Raw genomic sequence first — 20,580 nt, 5'->3', positions numbered from 1 at the left:
TGTGAAAAGCTATACAAGATTTACCTTATTCAACCCCTTTCTTAATCGTGTTATCTATCGGGTATGGCATGGGTACCGGTGTTACATGAGGGCAAATGGATCTGCTTATCAAATGGTGTGGATACTTGTTTCTCTTGTAATAATATAGAAAAGACCAAGGAGAGGAGGACCTACGCAAAATACAAGGCAAAACATCAATGGTTGGAAATGGCTTCGCTTAGCTCCACCAAAACCCCTGCTTTCAGTTCTTCAACAAAGCTCGGTTAAAAAGGACTAACTAAACAAGTAACATGCATATTAAAGTAAACTGAAAAACAATCAAATCTTGACTATCGAAACCATGACGATAATAGCTAACATATTGGAATCATCCATCATCTATCGCCAGGTTTAGTAGCCATTGATCGTTGTGCCGTTAGCAGCTGCGCTCAGTTTTCCATCTGAGCCCTTCTTCGCATAGAATCTCCGATACACTGAATCAACACGTTCGAGATAGAAAGTGCCAGGGGACAGTAGGCTCGTCTCTTTAGCTGTGACAAAATCTTTAGCTCCATATCGGTGCTCCATTAGCTTCATTGTTTCGATAAATTTTTCAGGTGGAAACTGAAGACAAATAAATAAACAATGAAGTAAAATAAAAACAACCAGAAAGCATAAGAAAATTACAGATTAAAAAGATTGAGTCATAATGCAAACACTCATAAATGTTTAACTGCAGTCGCAAAAATTGGAAATGATAAACTACTTACAAGAAAAGTACATGAGTCAAGCATCTAAACTAACTTCTTTTTTTCTCAAAATCTAACTGAGTTGTATGTAATTTCTAATCGTTCTCTTGTCATCTATTTGTCTGCTGCCACCAGATCTTTCATATAAGTGTATAATTAAACAAACCACGTGATATGAACAAGCCACATGATATGGATCTGGTTAACCTGGACAGAAGACGAGATGGGAAATATCATTTACTGTACCAATAGTTGATAGTAAGGATTTTTTTTTTTTTTTTGACAAATTTAAGTTCCCAGTTTAGTATTTGTAAGTCTTAAAAATAGAATATATTCTACTAGTAGGATAAAGATATAATCTTCTACAAATCTTTTCTAGCAAACTTCTTTTGACAACAACAAAGCCCTTATACCAAATTTTTAGGGTCAGCTACATGAATCATATTCGTCCATTCAGTTCTATTTTGTGTTATCACCTCTGTTAAGTTAACTATTATCATATCCTTCTTAATTTCTTCAAACCAAGCTCATTCTGGTCTAGACCCTTTCACCTCATTAATAATAATATTATCACTTTTCCTAGCTGGTGCAATTCCGGCATGATCAAACCATCTTAAACTAATTCCCTCTTATTCTATTCTCAATAATAGCAACCTCTAATCTCTTAAACAATGTGCTTGTTTCTTATTATCTCTTTCAGTGTAGACCCAGTCATCGGATCGGACCCACCAGAAAGACCGCCCAGACTAGGTCGTCCAGTTCAGACTGAAGCCTAGCCGGGATTACTTACGGTCAGGCTGAGCAAAGGGCCCAAAACTTGGCCATGGCCCTAGCCTGGCCCGGACCCAATGGGGCTTGAATTGATCCTAGCTCAAATAAAATCGGCCTGACCCATTTAGAAAAAGAAACTTAGCCTAAACTTAGGCATGATCCAAATTTTAAATTATTTTTTTAACTTACATTTTCTTTTTTGTTAAGTTTTTAAGTAAATTAACTTGAGAAACATATACAACCAAGGCACAAAAGAGCACCCGAGCGGGCTAGAGCCTGGCCCGGCCCAACTCAGAGCTTGTGGGCTGGGTTTTGGGCAGCTCCCAAACCCATTACAAGAGGGCCAAGCCCAGCCCAGAAAAGCTAGGGCCCAAGCCTAGTCTGGCTCGTGGCCAGGTCTTATTGTCTATTTCGGTGTATACTCGCAAGACCACCATAACATTCTCATTTTCTACTATTTGTTGCACATTGTTTTTTACATTCTGATCCATAAAGCATTGTTAATAATTGTCATATGGAATTTTGCCTTAAATCTCATAGATATCTTACGATTACATAATCCTCCAAAAGCATCCTAAAACTTCCAAATTTGATTATACGAGTGTGTTATGAATTTTATGATAACTGGTAGCCAATTGGAGTCACCATGATTCCTAATTGTGGTGTGGTAACGCATATGATCTGGGACAAAATTTTCAGACCAAGAAATGCATATAGATGTTAGCATCAAATCATTTGAACCAAGCATTTTGAAGCTTCAAAAAACGTGTCGTGCAGTGATGAGAAAAATTCTTCTATAATATGTATAGAGTTGAAATTACAAAATCCATTTTTTTTAACCAACTAAAGTACGCCGCACAAACCAAATGTCTGATATTGTGCACCGAAGCAGTTCAGTAATCCTAAGTAATAGTAGGAGGGACAGTAACTTTTGAAAGTCAAGCGACATTTACATTACACTTTCAGGACAGCTTAAGCAACTTAATATACAAACTTATTCCTACCAAATTATATGTTTTTATTTCGTATGCTTATACACATGAAGCTATGATATGACAAAATGCAGAAATGCCAATGCAGCATGATGTAGTTTATAGAACTCCTAGCACATGATAAGTAAGATGTTCACAGCACTTGAATAACAATCCACGAAAAGTTGAAGTGTATCCGACCAGCAAAAAGAGAAGATGACACATACCACATGTCTAGACTCCAACTTCCCATTGATGTTCATCACAGTACCAATGTTTGATATGGTGAATGGATGTTGTCCATCCTGGATCCTGAATGAGAACATTGTGGAAGACAACCCACTACCATAAGAAAACATAACGATTCGCTTACCAACCTGATGATGGTAAAAATATTAGTAATAAGGACTGGAAGTTATTTAATGATACAAAAAAATATCATATAAAATATGCAAGAGCTTCACCAGATTGCTAAGTTTGTTATGAAGAACAGAAGCAAATGCTGCATACAGTGATGCCGTGTACATGTTTCCCACTTGTTTCGGTATCAAAGTAGATGGTTGAACCTTCTCATCATACAAGTCCTTTGCAACTTGTTGAGAAGTCTATGCATTGCATTTAATAGATCAATCGGTAAAACAGATTTCACGGGAGAAAATATCGATAAAGTAAATCAGCTTGGTGAATGACCTTTTCAAGGTCACGACTCTGGTAACTTTCATCTCTCGTCAAGGATGAAAAAGGCTCCATCTTTTCTTTTGCTTCCTTCTGGACAGAGCTAATGCAAATAAGGAAAAATATGGAACAAAAAATGTTTCAGGCTAGTGATAGACATATAATTGAAGGCGTGCACCAAGAATCTAGAAAACTAAAAGAACTAGAATTCGGCCATCATACCAAAACAAAATGGGTACAGCTTGAAACCAATCTTACAAAAATCGGGTTGTTTATATAATTAAAGTTAAACAATCTGGAACTGCTATGGAATTAAAAAGAATTAATATCAGTGTGAAAACAAAATGTAAGACATAGACGGCAGTCATATTTTAAAGTTTATGTTGCATAGGTTATTCTCCAACTAGAGGAGGCACTAACAAGAAAGGGAAATTAACCTATTACCATTAATAAAAATAAACTAGAGAATATATTTCCTAAGTGTTGATGTTTACAAACAATTGTCATCTAATGATACAATTGCATTTGTGATATTGATTTACTGAACTGAATTACTTGTAGGGTCTCAATACTCTTTTAAACACCAAGAGATACTAACAAGTGGTTACATCTAACCGTTTAAATAAAAGACTGGATGATGGGTGATGTTTAGCGGACATCAATCATGGCTGCTTCAGAAAGGAAAAAGAGTCATAAAGAATTCAGCTCAAACTGCTGAAAACATAATAAATGGATGCAAGGGCTTATTTGAGTATTCCAACATCACTGTCTAATTATTAACCGAACCCTCCACAATCGTGCTGACAAACAGAAATTGCTTGAAAAAGGCAGGGCGGAAGGAGGAAATGAACTAATGAAGGAACAAAGAAAGTTTCGAGTATTTACATCATACATGTAATGATGATATCAGATTTGCAGTTTGAGATCATGAATAGAACTGTCCCCTGAAGCAGTTGAGAACCAGAAGATATGTAATTTTCAGCTATCTATCACACGTACAGAAGTTTAACAATATTCAACAGTGGAAGGAAACTGGTCATCACATATCAGAACTAATAGGGATTATCTAGATGCACTCAGTATGGAAAATTGCAAACGATATGCATGAATATATTTGGTGGATTGATAGGAGGTAGAAAATTTATGTTGCTTACTTGCTCGAGGCAAGAATAACAAGGAAGCTCATGAAACATTTCCTTGGAAAGCAATCCATTAGTACAACAGGAATGATGATAAATTCAACTGAAAGAATATAACAAGAAGAAGCCGGAGTAATGCATAGATCAAACAAGGCACAAGTAAATCACTTATTTCATTTGTAAGAATTTCACAGATTCCATGAAGGAAGATTTAATAACACAGATTCAAGAATACCAAGAGCTATTTGACAATATTGACAGCTTCAAAACAGATGCTCCACAAGTAAAAGCATATTCTTCTGAGGATGAAAATTTCGAACAGTTTGCATGTAAGGATAGGACAAATTTTATTTTGAGCGAAGCATCACAAGACAACAATATTAAATCTCCATTCCATATCAAAGACTAGCATGACCTTCATTTCGTTGAAAAAGATCAAAAGACATTTAATTGGTGGATGGTCCACTAAATTAAAAAGGTCAAAGACGTGAAAGAGACTGATATCAGTGCCAAAAGAAAATCAGATAGCAATATTAGGTCACCAAAATTTTTAACTTTCAAAAAGTATTCACAGTATGTAACTTAGGTGATTATATGTGTCAAATTATTCAGATCACAACTTTTCACGATACCAATTGGGACAAAATCACAAACTGTTTATCCATGAACCTGGTCATAATATTTGGGGATTGGATGAACTAGGTACCCCTAACATGTGCTAACTCTGCACGAACAATGTCAACGTTGTGTGATCAAATTTCCTCATCATGTGCCTTTTGCTTTGGTCAAGGTTAAAAAATATATAAACAACACATTTTGTCATTCTTCTATATTATTGTTGTGCACTCACCCTTTACAGTTTCCAATTTACATTTAAGGATTTGCCCGCAAACAAAAAGAGTTCTCTCTTTTCTGATCTACATCAGATTGGTTTATTGCTTTTCAAATTGATGCATCCTTTAAAATTAATTGCTATTCTGATATTAAAACCTAGCAACTCATTGTTAAAGATGGTGAACACTATGGTCCATGAATCAAGATGGGTATCACTAGTTATGGGCACTTGCCGTGCCGCTAAAAATTGATACTATGTAGACTAAAGCTAGGAAATGGATGCACCTGGAATTGCGCAAAAAGTCGTTGAAGTACAACCGAGCAAAACTTTTCTGCACTAGCTGCATCAAGTTTATAAGAAAATTTAACACCAGATCAGTTATTAAGTTTATGTACTGGAATATGAGAAAAGTGTTTAGCAAAGAGTTAATTAAAAATCACATGCATACCTTATTGTACGGAGAATGAAATACAATATAATCTGCATCAGAAATTGAAAATTGTTTTTCCTCATATTTCTCAAACCTGAAATCATGAACATATCAGAGTAGAACAATGGTAAGGGAAACTGATATTAAAAAACCAAGATATTGTGTAAATGTTGAATTGTCAGGGGAACTGATATGCCAAAACTAAGACATTAAAAAAATTGTTGATTGACACTTACTTGCTACAAAATTGTTTGTAGCATTGATCAAGTGCCATGAGATAGCATGTCTGAGATAGTTTTCCATCAACAACCTATAAAAAAATACTTATAAGAATTTAGGAGCTAAATAACAATAAGTCCATGAATTGAGAACAACTCTCTTTTGAACAGCAATACTGAACCAATGAATGGACTTTCCCTAGCTTCTTTACCCAAAATGTCAGAGGCTATGCAATTTCAACCTTAGAATACACTTCAAGTCATGAATTGTTTGTAGCTTTTCCGCAGGACTAAATTATCACAACCATCTTTATTCTAGAGGGGAGAAAAAGCAATACTAGATGAAGAAGCAAACCGGATATTCGCTTGCTAGATTGGGCTTGTAAAAATCATAAACATGAGACATGTGTGTCCCTCTGTATTTGCTCTCAAAAGCAATTGGCGCATTTGGCCCAATCAACATTGCAATAGCAGCTGCACCACCTGTTGGTCTAGCAGGACCTTCCGCATAAACCTATCATAGAACAACAATTTAGATCATCCAAGGACTGCATCAGAAAAGTTATATGATGGTGCTGAGAAAACAAAGAATTAATTGACTAATCAAATGTTCAAGGAAGGAAGATAAAGGTTAATGTCTTAATTATACTTATGGACATCCACAATTTCTGATAATTTTTTGATCAAATTAATTAGTAAGATGAAGCTAAAAAAATTTAGTTGTAATATGGGACGAATAGTTGGCTAAAGGTAGACAACGGTTTGCAAGTTCAATCAATTAAAAAAAGAACCATATCAAAATTGAATCATTATACATCAATAGAGTGTTTGAATAGCATACCGCGCTGTCTGTACAGACCGCAAGACCATAACGGCCATCCCACGAGCTACTCTCCACCCAATTTACACAGTTGAACAAAGCAGCTGTTCCACCATAGCACGCATTTGTTGAATCAACTCCTTCAATATCGGTATTGCCACTTTCCTGTATATCCCAATAAAAAGTTATCATAAACATGTACAAGCAAACAAGATGATTAGCATGTAAATAGCGAACTGCTTTAATTATTGTAAGAAGCAAAATAGGTCGCAGCAACACCATTCACAGATGTGAAGAGTAAGATGAGATTTTAACTGTTCTCTCTCAAATACCATTCTGGTGAGAAAAAGGAGAAAGGTAAGACTGAATGGTTGTTGCGTTATAGCCTTGCTTGTTAATCAAACTGAGAAATACATCTTATGTGGGATTTGACCAATTCCTCTCACTTCCAAGGCCTCATAAACAGGGTGATTTTGCTTTCAGACATGAAATGGCTTGATATTTCATTTTGTATACAGATATTACTGTCTTTGTATCCTGCTTTTGTTCAGTCATCACAAAAAGACAACCTAGCCACTCGGCACTCATTGGGAGTCACTGAGTCACAGAGATATACCTACTTTTGATCCAATGTCATGATGTTTAGTTTTGCTGAAGGAGATAATAAAACTATTTGATACAGATTTATAACTACATAACACCTACCATTCTCAATTATTCAGGTATCCATAAGTACAGCAACAAAATCAAGGCAATCAATCAAGTCTCCATTAATCCTTTACAGGAACTTTGATTATTTTTAATATCCTAACACCGTCCTCTATCAGTTGCATGATATAGTATAGAGTTACACATGCAGGTTTTCAGCTTTTAGTGGTGGAGATATGTCGTATATATTTTCATACTTTTGTTGGAATTTTGGATCATAAATTTTCTTCAATTAACTTTTGAATAGGCACAAAAGAATAAAACTTCTTTCCGTAATATCTCTCGAAAAGACTGTGAATATACCTCGAAGATTTGCATCAACCAAGTCTTTATAGACTTGCTCTTGTCGATTACCGTTTCGGTACCAACTTCCAACCTCCCAATTCTTTTTGGATCAATCTGATACTTCTCAAGGAGTGATGTAACAACTGTCAAGCTACACTAGAAATCCTCAATAAGCAAGATATCACAGATAAACACGACAAGTTACATCAACATCAAAATCAAAGGGCATAGATGATAAAGACACAGACAAACTCCAAATGCATACTAATTCAAACCTCATTGAGATGACGTCTTCCAATTCTGTGCAAAAGGTCAAACAATCTTGCCCAAGCCCAATTGTATACTTTCCCTTGCTTGCCCCATCATAAGCTTCAAGCTCTTCCTGCAACCAATTTATATATCAAAAGCTTTCCCAAATGAAGAAAATAAGATACATTAGTATCAGACAAACAATATATAAAATTTTCACCAGAAATAGAAATTTTCACCATCAGAATCGCACAACCATGATGTCCATTACAAATAGCACTAAAAAACAACAAATCATTTTCCTTAAGTTACATTTACATAAAACTCCAAAAGTATTTCCTTTTTCACATTTATATGGCATAAAAAATAATTCGGTACAATCCCTGAAGCTCAATAAAAAAACAATTCAAGTGCTACAAGCCCTGAAGCTCACAATTCAAGAACAATCATTTCCTTTGCAAATGCCACCGAAAACAACCAATCAGGTCCCTCTACTTAATAAAAAAAATCTCTTTTTCACATTTTTAAGTCCCCAAAGCTCAACAAACACCAAAAAGAATTAAAATTTGGAAATTAACCAAGATAAATTCAATACGAACCGCAAGAGTCCTGGGCTCCGAAGGAGCGTCAAGAATATTTCTTTAAACTCCCCAAAAGATAAAAATGCAAAGAAAAAAATCACGGAGAGCTTAAAGGACAGTCACCTGCTTAACGCAAGTAGGAGGGAAGTAGATGTCCATGGCGAGAATCCCCACCTCCTTGGCTGTCGACTCCATCGCAAAACCCTAGATCTGATGTCAAAAGCTCGATCACTCTCTTCGCCTATCTCCTGTTTGTTCTTTTGCCCATGAATTAAAAAAAAAATAGGAAAAAATAAAGAGGCCGAGAATGTTTGGGATGCCAATGGACCTGAGTCGTTTGCGGTGCGCTGGTGATAGACAGTGCGTCCCCTCGACTGATATGAGAAGGAGAAATTCTCAGAACAGTCCCAAAATGAACAAATTTTCACTGTAGACCCAAATGAACTTTTTATTACCAAAATCGACCGTTTTTTTTTTAATTACCAAAATCGACCTGTTTTATGCCACGTAGGCTTAATCATGTTTCCTAATTAGTCGGGGTGTTTTCGGTGAAAGTCGCTGTTTTCATTGCTTTTGAATCTGTTACAACTTTAAACGTTACAACAAGAATGCAACAAAACAAAGATTACAACTTTATCGAAAATAAACACGAGATCCCGTTTTGGTGCGGTCTCGCTTGCGTGGGTCATTGGCCTGTGACGGGGATGTTGATATCCGTGGACCACCGGGGCAATCAGATCCGTTCCGGATAAATCGGACAGAGTTTCGTTGATCCGCGTGAGATCTAGAAACTTCTAATCCAGAAATATCGGACAGAGCTTCGTTGATCCGCGTGAGATCTAGAAGCTATAAGCGTATACCTCGGCTAAAGCGAGGTATTAGCTCTTCTTAGTATTAACGCTAAAGGCTAACACTAAGGATCAAATGAGAACGGGTGATGAAGGCTGATGTAGACCTCTCCTCCTCGGTTGAAGCGCTCGATCGCTGTTTGCTGCAGCAGGGCTTCGCCAAGGCTCTCCAAAAATCCCCATCCTTCCAAATGAGGTAAGGGGGTCTATTTATAGGCAAAAGGGGGCTTGGGGCGTCTGCACAAATCCAGGACACCCCAGGGGTGTCTGCACAGATCTGAGACACCCTTGGGGTGTCTCCAAGAATCCGAGACACCCCTATGGTGTCTCGGAATTTCCGAGACACCCTTGGGGTGTCTCGGAAATTCCGAGACACCCCTAGGGGAGACACCCCTGGGGTGTCTAGGCTTTTCCTAGACACCCCGGGGTATTTCGACTGGCCGGGACTCCGTTTAGGTGTATTTTGTTTGTTTCCCCGTAGATTCTTCGTCCGGACTTGGATTTGAGTGATTCCGGGTGCGTTGGATGCGTGACGAAGAGTTCGATCCGCTCTGGTGATTGGATTATCTGTAGAGTGGTCGAGGCGCGAGGGGCGTTGTCCTTTTTGTGAACAGTGCCGGGTTCCCGATTGGTCCGGGTGTTGGTTGTTCCGAAATCCTATAAGCTCACGTGGCTCGTTGATTCACTTCAGTCGTTCGTCGACGTCGATTAGACTCATGTGGATCGGATAGTGATGTTCATCGTCGTTCTTTAACACTGAACCGTTCGTGGAGACCTATAGGCAATTTTCGATGCCTACAGATACCCCCTCCAAAGTGTTCCGGACTCGTTTCTTTTATAGAAGAGGCCGGAATACTTTGGATGTGATTGGTCTAGCCTTCAGTCGGCATAAGGACCTGTGGTTAGCTTCAACTCTTGGCTCCTTCGATTTTCGGTCTATTCGATGCTTTGACGAATAACCGAAGTTCTTCCGGCACTGCGTTTATCGCTTGGCCGTCGTCGGAGTCTTGAATTTGCAGCTGATGAATTGAGTTTGGCTAGTGTCATTGGTGTTTACTTTGAACTACCTCCGTCACATCGTGTTGACTTAGGGTTTTGAATCGTCATACGTTGACTTTTGGCGCAACGCGTTGACTGGCGTTGACCTAGGGTTACGCGTTGACCGGCGTTGACCCTTAGGGTTTTGAATCGTCAAACGTTGACTTTCGTCGCAACGCATTGACTGGCGTTGACCTAGGGTTACGCGTTGACCGGCGTTGACCCTTAGGGTTTTGAATCGTCGAACGTTGATTGGTGTGGATTTTCATCCTCGAACGTTGACTTTTGTCGCAACGCGTTGACTGGCGTTGACCTAGGGTTACGCGTTGACCGGCGTTGACCCTTAGGGTTTTGAATCGTCGAACGTTGATTGGTGTGGATTTTCATCCTCGAACGTTGACTTTTGTCGCAACGCGTTGACTGGCGTTGACCTAGGGTTACGCGTTGACCGGCGTTGACCCTTAGGGTTTTGAATCGTCGAACGTTGATTGGTGTGGACTTTCATCCTCTAACGTTGACTTTTGTTGCAACGCATTGACTGGCGTTGACCTAGGGTTACGCGTTGACCGGCGTTGACCCTTAGGGTTTTGAATCGTCGAACGTTGATTGGTGTGGATTTTCATCCTCGAACGTTGACTTTTGTCGCAACGCGTTGACTGGCGTTGACCTAGGGTTACGCGTTGACCGGCGTTGACCCTTAGGGTTTTGAATCGTCGAACGTTGATTGGTGTGGATTTTCATCCTCGAACGTTGACTTTTGTCGCAACGCGTTGACTGGCGTTGACCTAGGGTTACGCGTTGACCGGCGTTGACCCTTAGGGTTTCAAATCGTCAAGCTCGGATCTTGACTCTTGGATTGGGGATTTCAAGCCTCTTGATTTGGGTAAGCTCCTCTTCACCATCCTCTTATTTTGTGGTAAAGGTTGTATTTTTATTCTTGTGGTAGACTAGGGGGCATGTATGCACTATTACTTCGGGGGGGTTTTGTGCAAAAAGAGGTAATGGCCGAAACTTTGGGGGGTTTATTTGCAAAATTCGTGGGGGTTTATTTGCAAAATTCGTGGGTGTTTATTCATCAAAATGGGAACTGAAATTTGTGGGTTGAATCTATGTTCATTTGATGAAGGAATGGGGGTGCTTTACGCAAAAGGATCAAAGGGTTACTTGAGGGGTTTATTTGCAAAACAGCCCCTAAACGTTTTGGAGGGGCTTATTTGCAAAGAAGGGCTGTGAAATTGAGGCTGAAATCCAAGGGGTCTAAACCCCAAGCCCCTGATCAAATTTTGATAAATGCATGTGGAGACCAAATGCAAAATTTGTAGAGGGGCTTTTATGCAAGATTTGGCTGAATTCTGCAAAAGGGTTTATTTGCAAAATTTAACCAAAATGGTGGGGTACCGGGGGTGCTAAATGATCGGATATGACGATCATGACCCGAACCGGGTGTGTCCTTGACCTGAATTTTGGCCTTGAACACTAAGGGTATTTTGGGTATTTCACCAAAATTCACCGTGAAAGATGACAATCATCGTGCACGAAATTTGTAGGTTTAATTAGACTTCAATTATGAAATCCTATTTGTGTATAGGATTTTAATTAAAGTTCTTAATTTCCCTTTTAAATTTCGTGTATTCATGTTTTAGATTGTACCTGACTTGCTGCTTTTCGTTGCAGATTTGCAATGTCTCCGCGTCGATCTCGTCCCCGGAGGAGCCGTTCTCGTTCACAGCATAGTGAGGAGGAGGTCCCCACGACATCCTCTCCCGCGGCCTCATTCTTCGGGGGTGAGAATTTATGCTGATTTTTCTTTTTTTGCATCCCTGATTGACCTCTTTGCGGGTCATGAAGGAAGAACCGATACCTCTCTCGCGGAGGGTAAGGTTTCAGACTTGTTTTGCTTAGCCAATTCAAGTCTCCGGTATATTGGGGCGATTTTGTGTCGTTCTACGCCTTATAGGCCGGTGTATGTTACCACGTTATTCACGTGATGATGCATACCGTTCTTCCGGTGTAGGACACTCAAAATCGTCTCTCCAATTATTCCGTGAATGAGTTTATCATTCTTCTTATGAATTTTCTGACTCCACCCTTACGCTTTATTGCAGTGGAATTTCCCGCGGGTAGCCTTCCCTCTCACGCCAATACCGGCTGTAGTCGGGAAGTTTTCTCTTCAGCCTCCCTTAGGCAGGTTGTTAGCCCACTTCCTCGGTTGGGGGTCTTCTCTTCGGCTTCCCTTAGGCAGGCTGTTAGCCCACTTCCTCGGTTCGACGGGGATCGCTCAAACGACTCTTGCTGCTTGATACAGGAGGGAGGGCGCCATTGTTTGCGCCAGCTTATCACAGATGTCCCTTTCACCCCGGATTCTACCTCCACTCAGGCTTTAAAGAAGCCGAGTTTCTTGTTTGGAGATCATGTCAAAGATCCTGCTACGCTGACCCTTTGCGAGGAGCATTGGCTAACTCTCGACGGGGGAGCTTGTTTGTACATCCCTTCGATTCCACGCCACTATTCTTTCAGTCACTTGAAGGGGCAAGCCGTGGACAGACGGATGTCTTGGCATCTTACTGAAGATGCTGAGCGGGTTCAGTGCGGATATGCTACTCACCATAAGACTCCTGGCTCTGACGGGTATCATGACGTACGTGGCCTACGACCCGGGATTATGGGCCTCGACACCGCACCCCCAGGCGAGGTGTCCGCTATCGCTCCGACCGTGAGCAACAGTCTGGCTCTTCTTGGGAGACAGTTACCTCTGCCAGAATACAGATGCTATGGTTGGGCTTCCTCCCTAGCCAAGGGGTGGTGGGCGCGCATGACTGGTTTCGTCTTGGCGCGCTGGGAGAGGGATCTGAAGAGCAGTGGGTTGTATGCACCCATACGAACTACTATGAACGGAATCCCAGTCAGCTGTCGCCATTTCTTGGCTTTGCTGGAGACCTACATGCCTGACAGCAACACCTTTCTGACCAGTGGTGGTGAGCTAGGGTTGGCTTTGCACGAGATGCACCATGTTTCGGGTCTTCCGATGGGGGATTGTCCGTATCAGGAGTACTTCCCGTCGAACCAGCAGCTGGAGTGTATGAAGAAAGATGCTGCGGATATGTATGACACACTCTGGGATCTTACTTGCCACTACTATACTTCTTTGATCCAGACTTCTCCTCAAGCGAGGAGGAAGAGGCAGATCAGCTTGAAGCAGTTTGCCAGCTACTTATTCCAAAACTTGGAGGGTGATTCCAGTACATCCATTTGTGAATTAGACGTGTTGACCCCTTCTGCCGTTAATGAGTTGTTGGGGAAGGCTGAAGCTCGTTCCTACACCATTGGCAGTGCTGAGGGAGCTTTTCCCGCGGGGACCAAGTTTCGCTCTTTTCTCCGCCGCGCACAGAAGTCCATAGGGCCCCGGACTCTATTAGCAGGCTACCTTGCCCTTTGGTTGAAGAAATGCGTCGTCCCGCACCAGCCTTCAGACGCTCTACCCATCGAGGTGCTCTTCCCTGCAGTTCAGCTACAGGGGTCTGGTCAGTAGCTTCACACATATGGGTTCTGAACCATCAGCCGAGCTGGTTTGTCCGAAGGTTGAGCTCCCTTACGCATATTTGATGGCATGGCTCGTTCTTCACCGTCCCGACTTGATGTCGGCACCCAACGTTGTTGACATCCCCGTCCCCTTCCTGCAATTGTTGGAGCAGAGCAGATGGCTTGGGAACAAATTCAGTGATGTTCAACGAGAGCTCCGGGTTCGCAAGAGTTGGGAGTTCTTTAAGTGTTTTCCTCACTTTTCAGGTCGCTATGGCGACGCGCTGATTGATGAGGAGAAACCTAGAAGTGATCGGACCATTCTTGACGCTGGCTGCTTTCGGTGGCTAGTGAACATCCGCGTTGGGTATCTTGTCCTCCGGGTGAAGAACCAATGCCACATAGAGCCTTATCTCCCTTGCCGCTTTGCTCGCCAATTCGGCGTAGCCTGCAGGTTGAGGGAGGACTGATTGATGGCGTACGAGCGTGGCTATGGACAATGGTGGGCTGCACTGGAGCCCGTTTTGCTCTCCCTTCATATCGTCGTAAGCCATTGATTACTTTCCTCAGCTGCAAGTGGTTCCTTTCTGCCTATGAGTCCATCAGCGTTAAGAGTCTCTCAGAATTACAGTCCGAGTATGCGGTCCGGGCCGCTATGATGGCTGGTCGCAGGGCTGAGCTTGCTCAGAAGCGGAGAAAAGGGCATACCAAATCTCCTCTCACAGTCGAGGAAGAGCTCCTCCCTACGGGTGACGATGAGGGGACCTCCGAGGAAGAATATGTGGATGCAGATACCGACAGAGGGGATCTCGATACTGGTTTGTCCTGCCTCTTTGATTTTCCTTTTTCATTAATGACAGCTCTTGTTCATTGAATGAAATGGCTATTGTCACTTTAGGTAGGACGATCGATGATCATGAGCCACCAGCTCCTACACACGTTGAAACGTGTGATAAGCCTGCGCATGTTCGACCTGTTGGTCCTCGGAGGGTTGGTGCCCCGAAGAGGAAGAAGACCGTCCATAAGCCCCATGACGGTCAGCGTCCCTATGGAGTGGACTTAGGGGTAACATTCAATTGCTCTTGCTTCAAGGTTGTTTACCTTTTGGGGATTTGTGACCATGTTTTGTGCTCCAGGTTTCTTCGAAGAGGGCGAACTCCCACCGGGTTCGGCGTCCCCTGGTGTTGACAACATGGATTGCTTTGTGCAACAAATGTGCGATGCTCTTCACGACGGGTCCTTGGGCATCGATCTAAACATCGACCTTGAGCAGATGAATAATGTTGAACCCCGACGCTTTTCACGATGGGTCTTTGGGCATCGACCTTAACATCGATCTTGAGCAGATAAATAATGTTGAGCCCACAATCCCTTATTCAGGTATATCCGCATCCAATGTCATTTTCCTTATGTAAGGTGAAGGAAGATTTCTCGTTTGAGCTTTCCTCATCCTTCAACATTTGGGTTACCCTGCAGATGTTGCGATGGAGGGGCCAAGCTTCTCGAAGCCGGATGCCGGCTTATTAGCTGACATGCTGGCTGAGCAGACTTCCAGAGGGACCGAGAGACCATTCTTCGGGAACGATTCATCTACCGGTATATATCTGATTTTCTCCCTCTTGCCCGATATTTCATATGACTAATGAATGATTGATTATCGCAGCGTCTACCATTGGAGTTAGCCCGGTATCTATCCCTGGCATATCCAGTTTGCCTCAGAGCGACGGGCTTGCAGGTATGTATACGATTCAGGGATATTGTACTTTCCTATGTTTATCTGTCTTTTGACTAATGAGTGCAATCATAGGACCAGCCGCTAGGACTGATTCTCATATGACTCCTGACATCCCTCAAATGCCCGCGGATAATGGATCTACAGGTATGCAGATCCCAATTCTTCTTATTCGTCTAAATTTTCATTTTGACTAATAAGAGAGTGTCATCATAGGACCAGCAGCTTGGGCCGATACTCTTATGACTCTTGGCATTCCGGCTGCATCTGAGGACATGGGGATTGCAGGTATTCATACGACCTTCTTATCCCGATTCTCCTTATTTGTCCAAATTTCCATTTGGTTAACATAGGAATGTCACTGTAGGACCAGGCGTTCAGCCTGATACTGCTACAGTCCCCGGGGTTGAAAGTCCTCATAGCAGTGGTGCCTCCCCGTCTCTGCCGAGTGGTGCGAGCAATCTGTCTGCAGGGGCTGACGTACCCTCTTCTGCTGCTGTCTCGGAGCCTGTCGGCTCTCAACCCGATGGGACATCCGTTGGCGTCGGTATGTTCGGAACCTGCCTTTTGACTTTCCTTTCCATATTCGATAGTTCACTGAGCTTCCAAGTTGTTGCTTGTAGGATCTCGATCTTCTTTGCACGAGCGTGTCCGTAGTCTTTTGGCCGATACTGACCCTGACGGAGAGGCTTTCCGTACGGACCTCAGCTTCTTCACCGCCTGGTATAATGGCTTGATCGAGAAGCTTCTCCACCGAGGAGGCGGCTTCGATCAGTTCCGGCGTTCCTTCTCTCGCCACATGACGATGATGAGGGAAGAAGGATACCCGGAACTGGCTGATTCCTTCACTGCTGATTTCGCTGCCCTGGAGTCAGAGATACGAGAGCTGAAGGAACTGGAGGTTACCGGGGCTTCTTCTTTTGTATCCTCTGAGTTAGAGCATAGGATGGAGCAGTGGCGTGACCTGAGATCTTCCGTCGGGCGTGAGCTTCAGTCACGCGAGAGCTCTCTCGCGCATCTAATGGCTAACATGGCGAGGATGGATAGGGAGAAAGCTGAGTTACTCCGTTCCTTGGACTCGAATCGCGAGGAAGCGACTAGGTTGAAGGAGGCCTTGAAGCGTGCCGAGGAATCCGCCGTTCTTATCGCAGATGACTTGATCGGACTAGAGCGTTCTCGTGACCGGGTACTCGAGGAGTTCGGATCCACTCAGGAGGGATTGATGAAGTTGAAGAGTGAAGCTGCGGAGATCTTGAGCTGTTCTGAGGAATCTGCCCGAGCAGATCTGCAGGCGGGACTTATTGTAAATGACCTGGCTGGACTAGAGCGTTCTCGGGAACAGGCACTCGAGAAGCTAGGATCTACCCAGGAGAGACTGATGAAGCTGAAGAGCGAAGCCGCGGAGATTTTGAGCCATTCTGAGGAATCTGCCCGAGCTGATCTGCAGGCGGGACTTGAGCGGAGTTATGTAGATAGACTTTTTAGCTTAAAGTCTCATATTCTTAGCCGTCAGTTGCCTTCGGGCTAATGAGCTCTTTGTTGTATGCTTTTGACTTGACCTGTTTGATAGAAACTCCGTATTTGCTTCTTTCTTGTGATTTGTCCGTATTTCTTCTGAAATGACGGATTTATGGGATTTTTGGAAAACCCCCAGCCATCAACGGGTTTGATGTGCCTTTACCGATTACCGTTTGAATCGGGCTAGCATGCGGATTGTCGAAATCCGTTCCGCATGTAACGTTGTGCTAAAGGAATGAACTCCCTTAGACTTAATGCTACGACTTCGAATACGTAGACTTTGCCTTTGTTACGGGAATAGGCTACCCGGCAACACGTGTTAGGTGTTGACTTATCCCTACTTAGGATTCGGGATAAAATTCCCCATGCACCAAGTGCGCGGATTGGAAGTTGAAAGTTGTGAAAATAGGAGAGGAAGAATTTTATATTCTATCTCCCGCTGGAAAGGAAACTTGAGGTGGGATTCCCCACCCCCAGTATCTGGAAGGATGAACTGGGAATAGGATCTCTACTCCGAGCATCGGAAATGATGAACTGGGAGTGGGGTCGCCACTCCGAGCATCGGAAAGGTCCGAGGAGAGGAAGAATTTTATATTCTATCTCCCGGTGCTGAAGAGGAAGAATTTTATATTCTATCTACAGCTGGAAAGGAAACTCGAGGTGGGATATCCACCCCCAAAATCTCTCCACTCCGAGCATCGGAAAGGCCCGAGGAGAGGAAGAATTTTATATTCTATCTCCCGGTGCTGAAGAGGAAGAATTTTATATTCTATCTTCAGCTGGAAAGGAAACTCGAGGTGGGATCTCCACCTCCAGAATCCGGAAGGATGAACTGGGAATGGGATCTCCACTTCGAGCATCGGAAAGGTCCGAGGAGAGGAAGAATTTTATATTCTATCTCCCGGTGCTAAAGAGGAAGAATTTTATATTCTATCTTCAGCTGGAAAGGAAACTCGAGGTGGGATCTCCACCTCCAGAATCCGGAAGGATGAAACTAAGAGTGGGATCTCCACTCCGAGAATCGAAAAGGTTCTAACGACACTACCTTTTATAGGATTGGTCATTTGAACTCAAAGAACCCCTCATTCGTTGAGGAGAAAAACCCAATTTCGACCCGAACTTTTATAGGTTTGGTGGAAATAGGGGACAAAGGTGGATTTTTTTTTTCGAAAAGGAGTGACTCGACTTTAGTCTTGACTATGTGTAGTCTTGATTAAGCGAGATCGGAAACAATCCTAACTTTTATAGGTTTGACTGTTCCAAGTGGATCTCTCGTTCATGGGAGGAATCGAGAGAGGAATTTGGCTTTGGCCCTAACTGTAGGAAGGTTTGACCAAACTGGAATTTGAGATGACCCTAACTGTCGAAAGGTTTGATCACTCGATTTGAAAGTGGACCTCTCGTTCATTGGAGGAATCGAGAGGGGATTTTGGCTTTGGCCCTAACTTTTATAGGTTTGACCAGAAAGCAACAAAAGTGGAATACGGGTAGCAAAGAGCTTGCCAACTCGTATTATCACTCAAAGGGAGACTTTAATGCTAGGTGATTCTGACCTAACACGTTGAGTCTGAGAAACGCCAATGACTGGCATATGGAAATGTTGGTGGGTCCACTGTCGTTTGATTTGATCAGCGGATGGGTTGGGGAGGGAAAATTAACCTATCAGAGGATCAGATCTCATCTCACAAAAGTAACTCATAAGAGTTGGAGAATTTTGTCGAGAATAAGAAGAGACATTCTGACCTTCAGAGTTCAAATGTAGATTCCTTATTCGTCGATTCCACAACGACCGGGTTATCCCTAAGAATACCCATGTGGTACTCTTCCGGGAACTTCCCGATGCATTGGTTATCCTGAAGATACTAAGGATAGTATCTTTTCAGGAATTTGCCATTTATCGGCATCATGAGCCGGTCGCCGTCTTTAGTGACAAGGCGGTAGGCGCCACTCGAGTAGACCGTCTCCACTACGAATGGTCCCTCCCATTTGGGTTCGAATTTACCCTTCTTCTTGGAGTTAAGGATCATAGGCCGTTTCACAGCTAGAACCAAATCTCCTTCTTTGAAACTCCTTTGTCGAACCTTTTTGTCGAAGGCTCGAGAGATTCTAGCTTGGTAAAACTCAATATGCTGTTGAGCCACCAGGCGTTCTTCATCGAGCTTCTCGAGTTCTTCGAGGCGCTTCTGATGTTGTTCTTCGGTCGACATCTGGGTTGAAAGAGCGATCCGAAGAGATGGTATCTGGATTTCTAATGGAAGAACAGCTTCACATCCGTATACCAGTGAATACGGGGTTGCTCCTGTTGGTGTGCGCACCGTGGTCTGATAGGCCCATAGAGCAGCGCCAAGCTTGTCATCCCAGTCTCGTTTGTTAGTTTTCACGATCTTCTTGTTGAAGGCTTCAGCTAATCCATTCGCTGTAGGATTATACGCCGTCGACGAGATGTCCTGAATTTTAAACTTTTCGCAGAACCTTATGAAGGCGTTGCTGACAAACTGAGGACCGTTGTCATGTATGATTCGTCTTGGAACACCATACCTATAGATGATGTGGTGCTTGATGAATCCAATGACGCTGCTCGTTTTAACTTCTCTGAGTGGAACTGCTTCGGCCCACTTGGAGAAGTAATCGGTGATTGCCAGGATGAACCGGTCGCCTTTGACTGACGGAGGATTTATAGGACCAACAATGTCCATTCCCCAAGTCTCGAACGGCCATGACGTAACCGAAGGATGCAGATGCTCCGGAGGTTGGTGTACATAATTCCCGTGTATTTGACATGCATCACACTTTCGGGCATATGCAATCGCATCACTCATCATGGAAGGCCAGAAATACCCCATTCTTCTGATGCGGTCATAAAGCTTAGGACCACTCGACTTGAGTAGCGTGTACCTCCTGAACTTCTTCTTCCTCGGCATCTTCACTGTAAAGCGGCACTAGGAGTTGGTGAGTTCTTACCGTAACAAACTGCTCTGTTTCGGGAGGCTGTGCCAGTGACACGGCCAATGCGGCCAACGCGTCTGCATAGGTATTCTGTAGTCGTGGAATATGTTCGATAAAGAATCCTTCAAATGACTCAGCCATCTCCACCGCCATCTTATGGTATGGTATTAAATCTTGGCTTCGAACCTCGTACTCTCCCTGAACTTGTTTAACTATCAGTTGAGAATCGCCGAAGGCTTCGAGATACTCAACCCCCAGCTCCTTAGCGAAGTTGAGTCCTATAATCAATGCGTTATACTCTGCTACATTATTCGAGCATGGCTCGGTTAGCGAGTAGGCGCGAGGCATCACATGTTTTCCTGGGGAAACTAAGACAACTCCCACTCCGGAAGAAATCTTAGAACTTCCAGGAGCACTTGCTACATTAGTTGCTCGTGACGCGCCGTCAAAGTATAGACGCCATACTTGCTGGTGCGAAGTTGCGTTGACTTCGTGGACTTCATCGGGTAGGTTGTCATATATCTCAGCGGTGTCCGTAGTTGGATTAGCTGCCAGGAGATCACAGATGG

At 43.0% G+C, this 20,580-nt stretch overlaps 1 protein-coding gene and 1 long non-coding RNA gene across 3 annotated transcripts; one reads left to right on the top strand and one right to left on the bottom strand.

Moving 5' to 3' along the window:
- On the bottom strand, window positions 87-8,808 carry LOC109825117 (hydroxymethylglutaryl-CoA synthase-like). 2 transcript variants are annotated; one of them, XM_020391852.1, is made up of 13 exons: window positions 8,739-8,808; window positions 8,534-8,658; window positions 7,856-7,962; window positions 7,599-7,731; window positions 6,609-6,752; window positions 6,123-6,281; window positions 5,786-5,859; window positions 5,568-5,643; window positions 5,404-5,459; window positions 3,161-3,248; window positions 2,935-3,075; window positions 2,698-2,847; window positions 87-603 (listed from the first exon to the last, which is right to left on the bottom strand). In XM_020391852.1, the coding sequence occupies exons 2-13, from the start codon at window positions 8,603-8,605 to the stop codon at window positions 391-393; spliced, it is 1,413 nt and encodes a 470-aa protein (XP_020247441.1). In that variant the 5' UTR covers window positions 8,606-8,658; window positions 8,739-8,808; the 3' UTR covers window positions 87-390. The 2 variants fall into 2 exon arrangements, with proteins under 2 accessions (XP_020247441.1, XP_020247440.1); XM_020391851.1 differs by having other exon boundaries at window positions 8,534-8,768.
- Window positions 15,373-15,800, top strand: LOC109826001. The gene is made up of 4 exons (XR_002243154.1): window positions 15,373-15,411; window positions 15,479-15,550; window positions 15,623-15,694; window positions 15,764-15,800. It is a non-coding gene; the product is annotated as an uncharacterized LOC109826001 (long non-coding RNA).

Source organism: Asparagus officinalis, chromosome 10 (genome assembly GCF_001876935.1).
Source record: "Asparagus officinalis chromosome 10, Aspof.V1, whole genome shotgun sequence".
In the NCBI taxonomy this organism is placed as follows: Eukaryota; Viridiplantae; Streptophyta; class Magnoliopsida; order Asparagales; family Asparagaceae; genus Asparagus; species Asparagus officinalis.
This window is presented reverse-complemented; position numbering and strand designations above follow the sequence as displayed.

What these genes read in the sequence shown, in the direction of transcription:
- LOC109825117 (XM_020391852.1), bottom strand. Translation starts at nt 8,605, where the DNA reads ATGGAGTCGACAGCCAAGGAGGTGGGGATTCTCGCCATGGACATCTAC. An exon ending in GAAGACGTCATCTCAATGAG is followed by an intron (nt 7,732 to 7,855) that starts GTTTGAATTAGT and finishes TTTCTAGTGTAG; the next exon opens with CTTGACAGTTGTTACATCAC. An exon ending in TACAAACAATTTTGTAGCAA is followed by an intron (nt 5,644 to 5,785) that starts GTAAGTGTCAAT and finishes TCATGATTTCAG; the next exon opens with GTTTGAGAAATATGAGGAAA.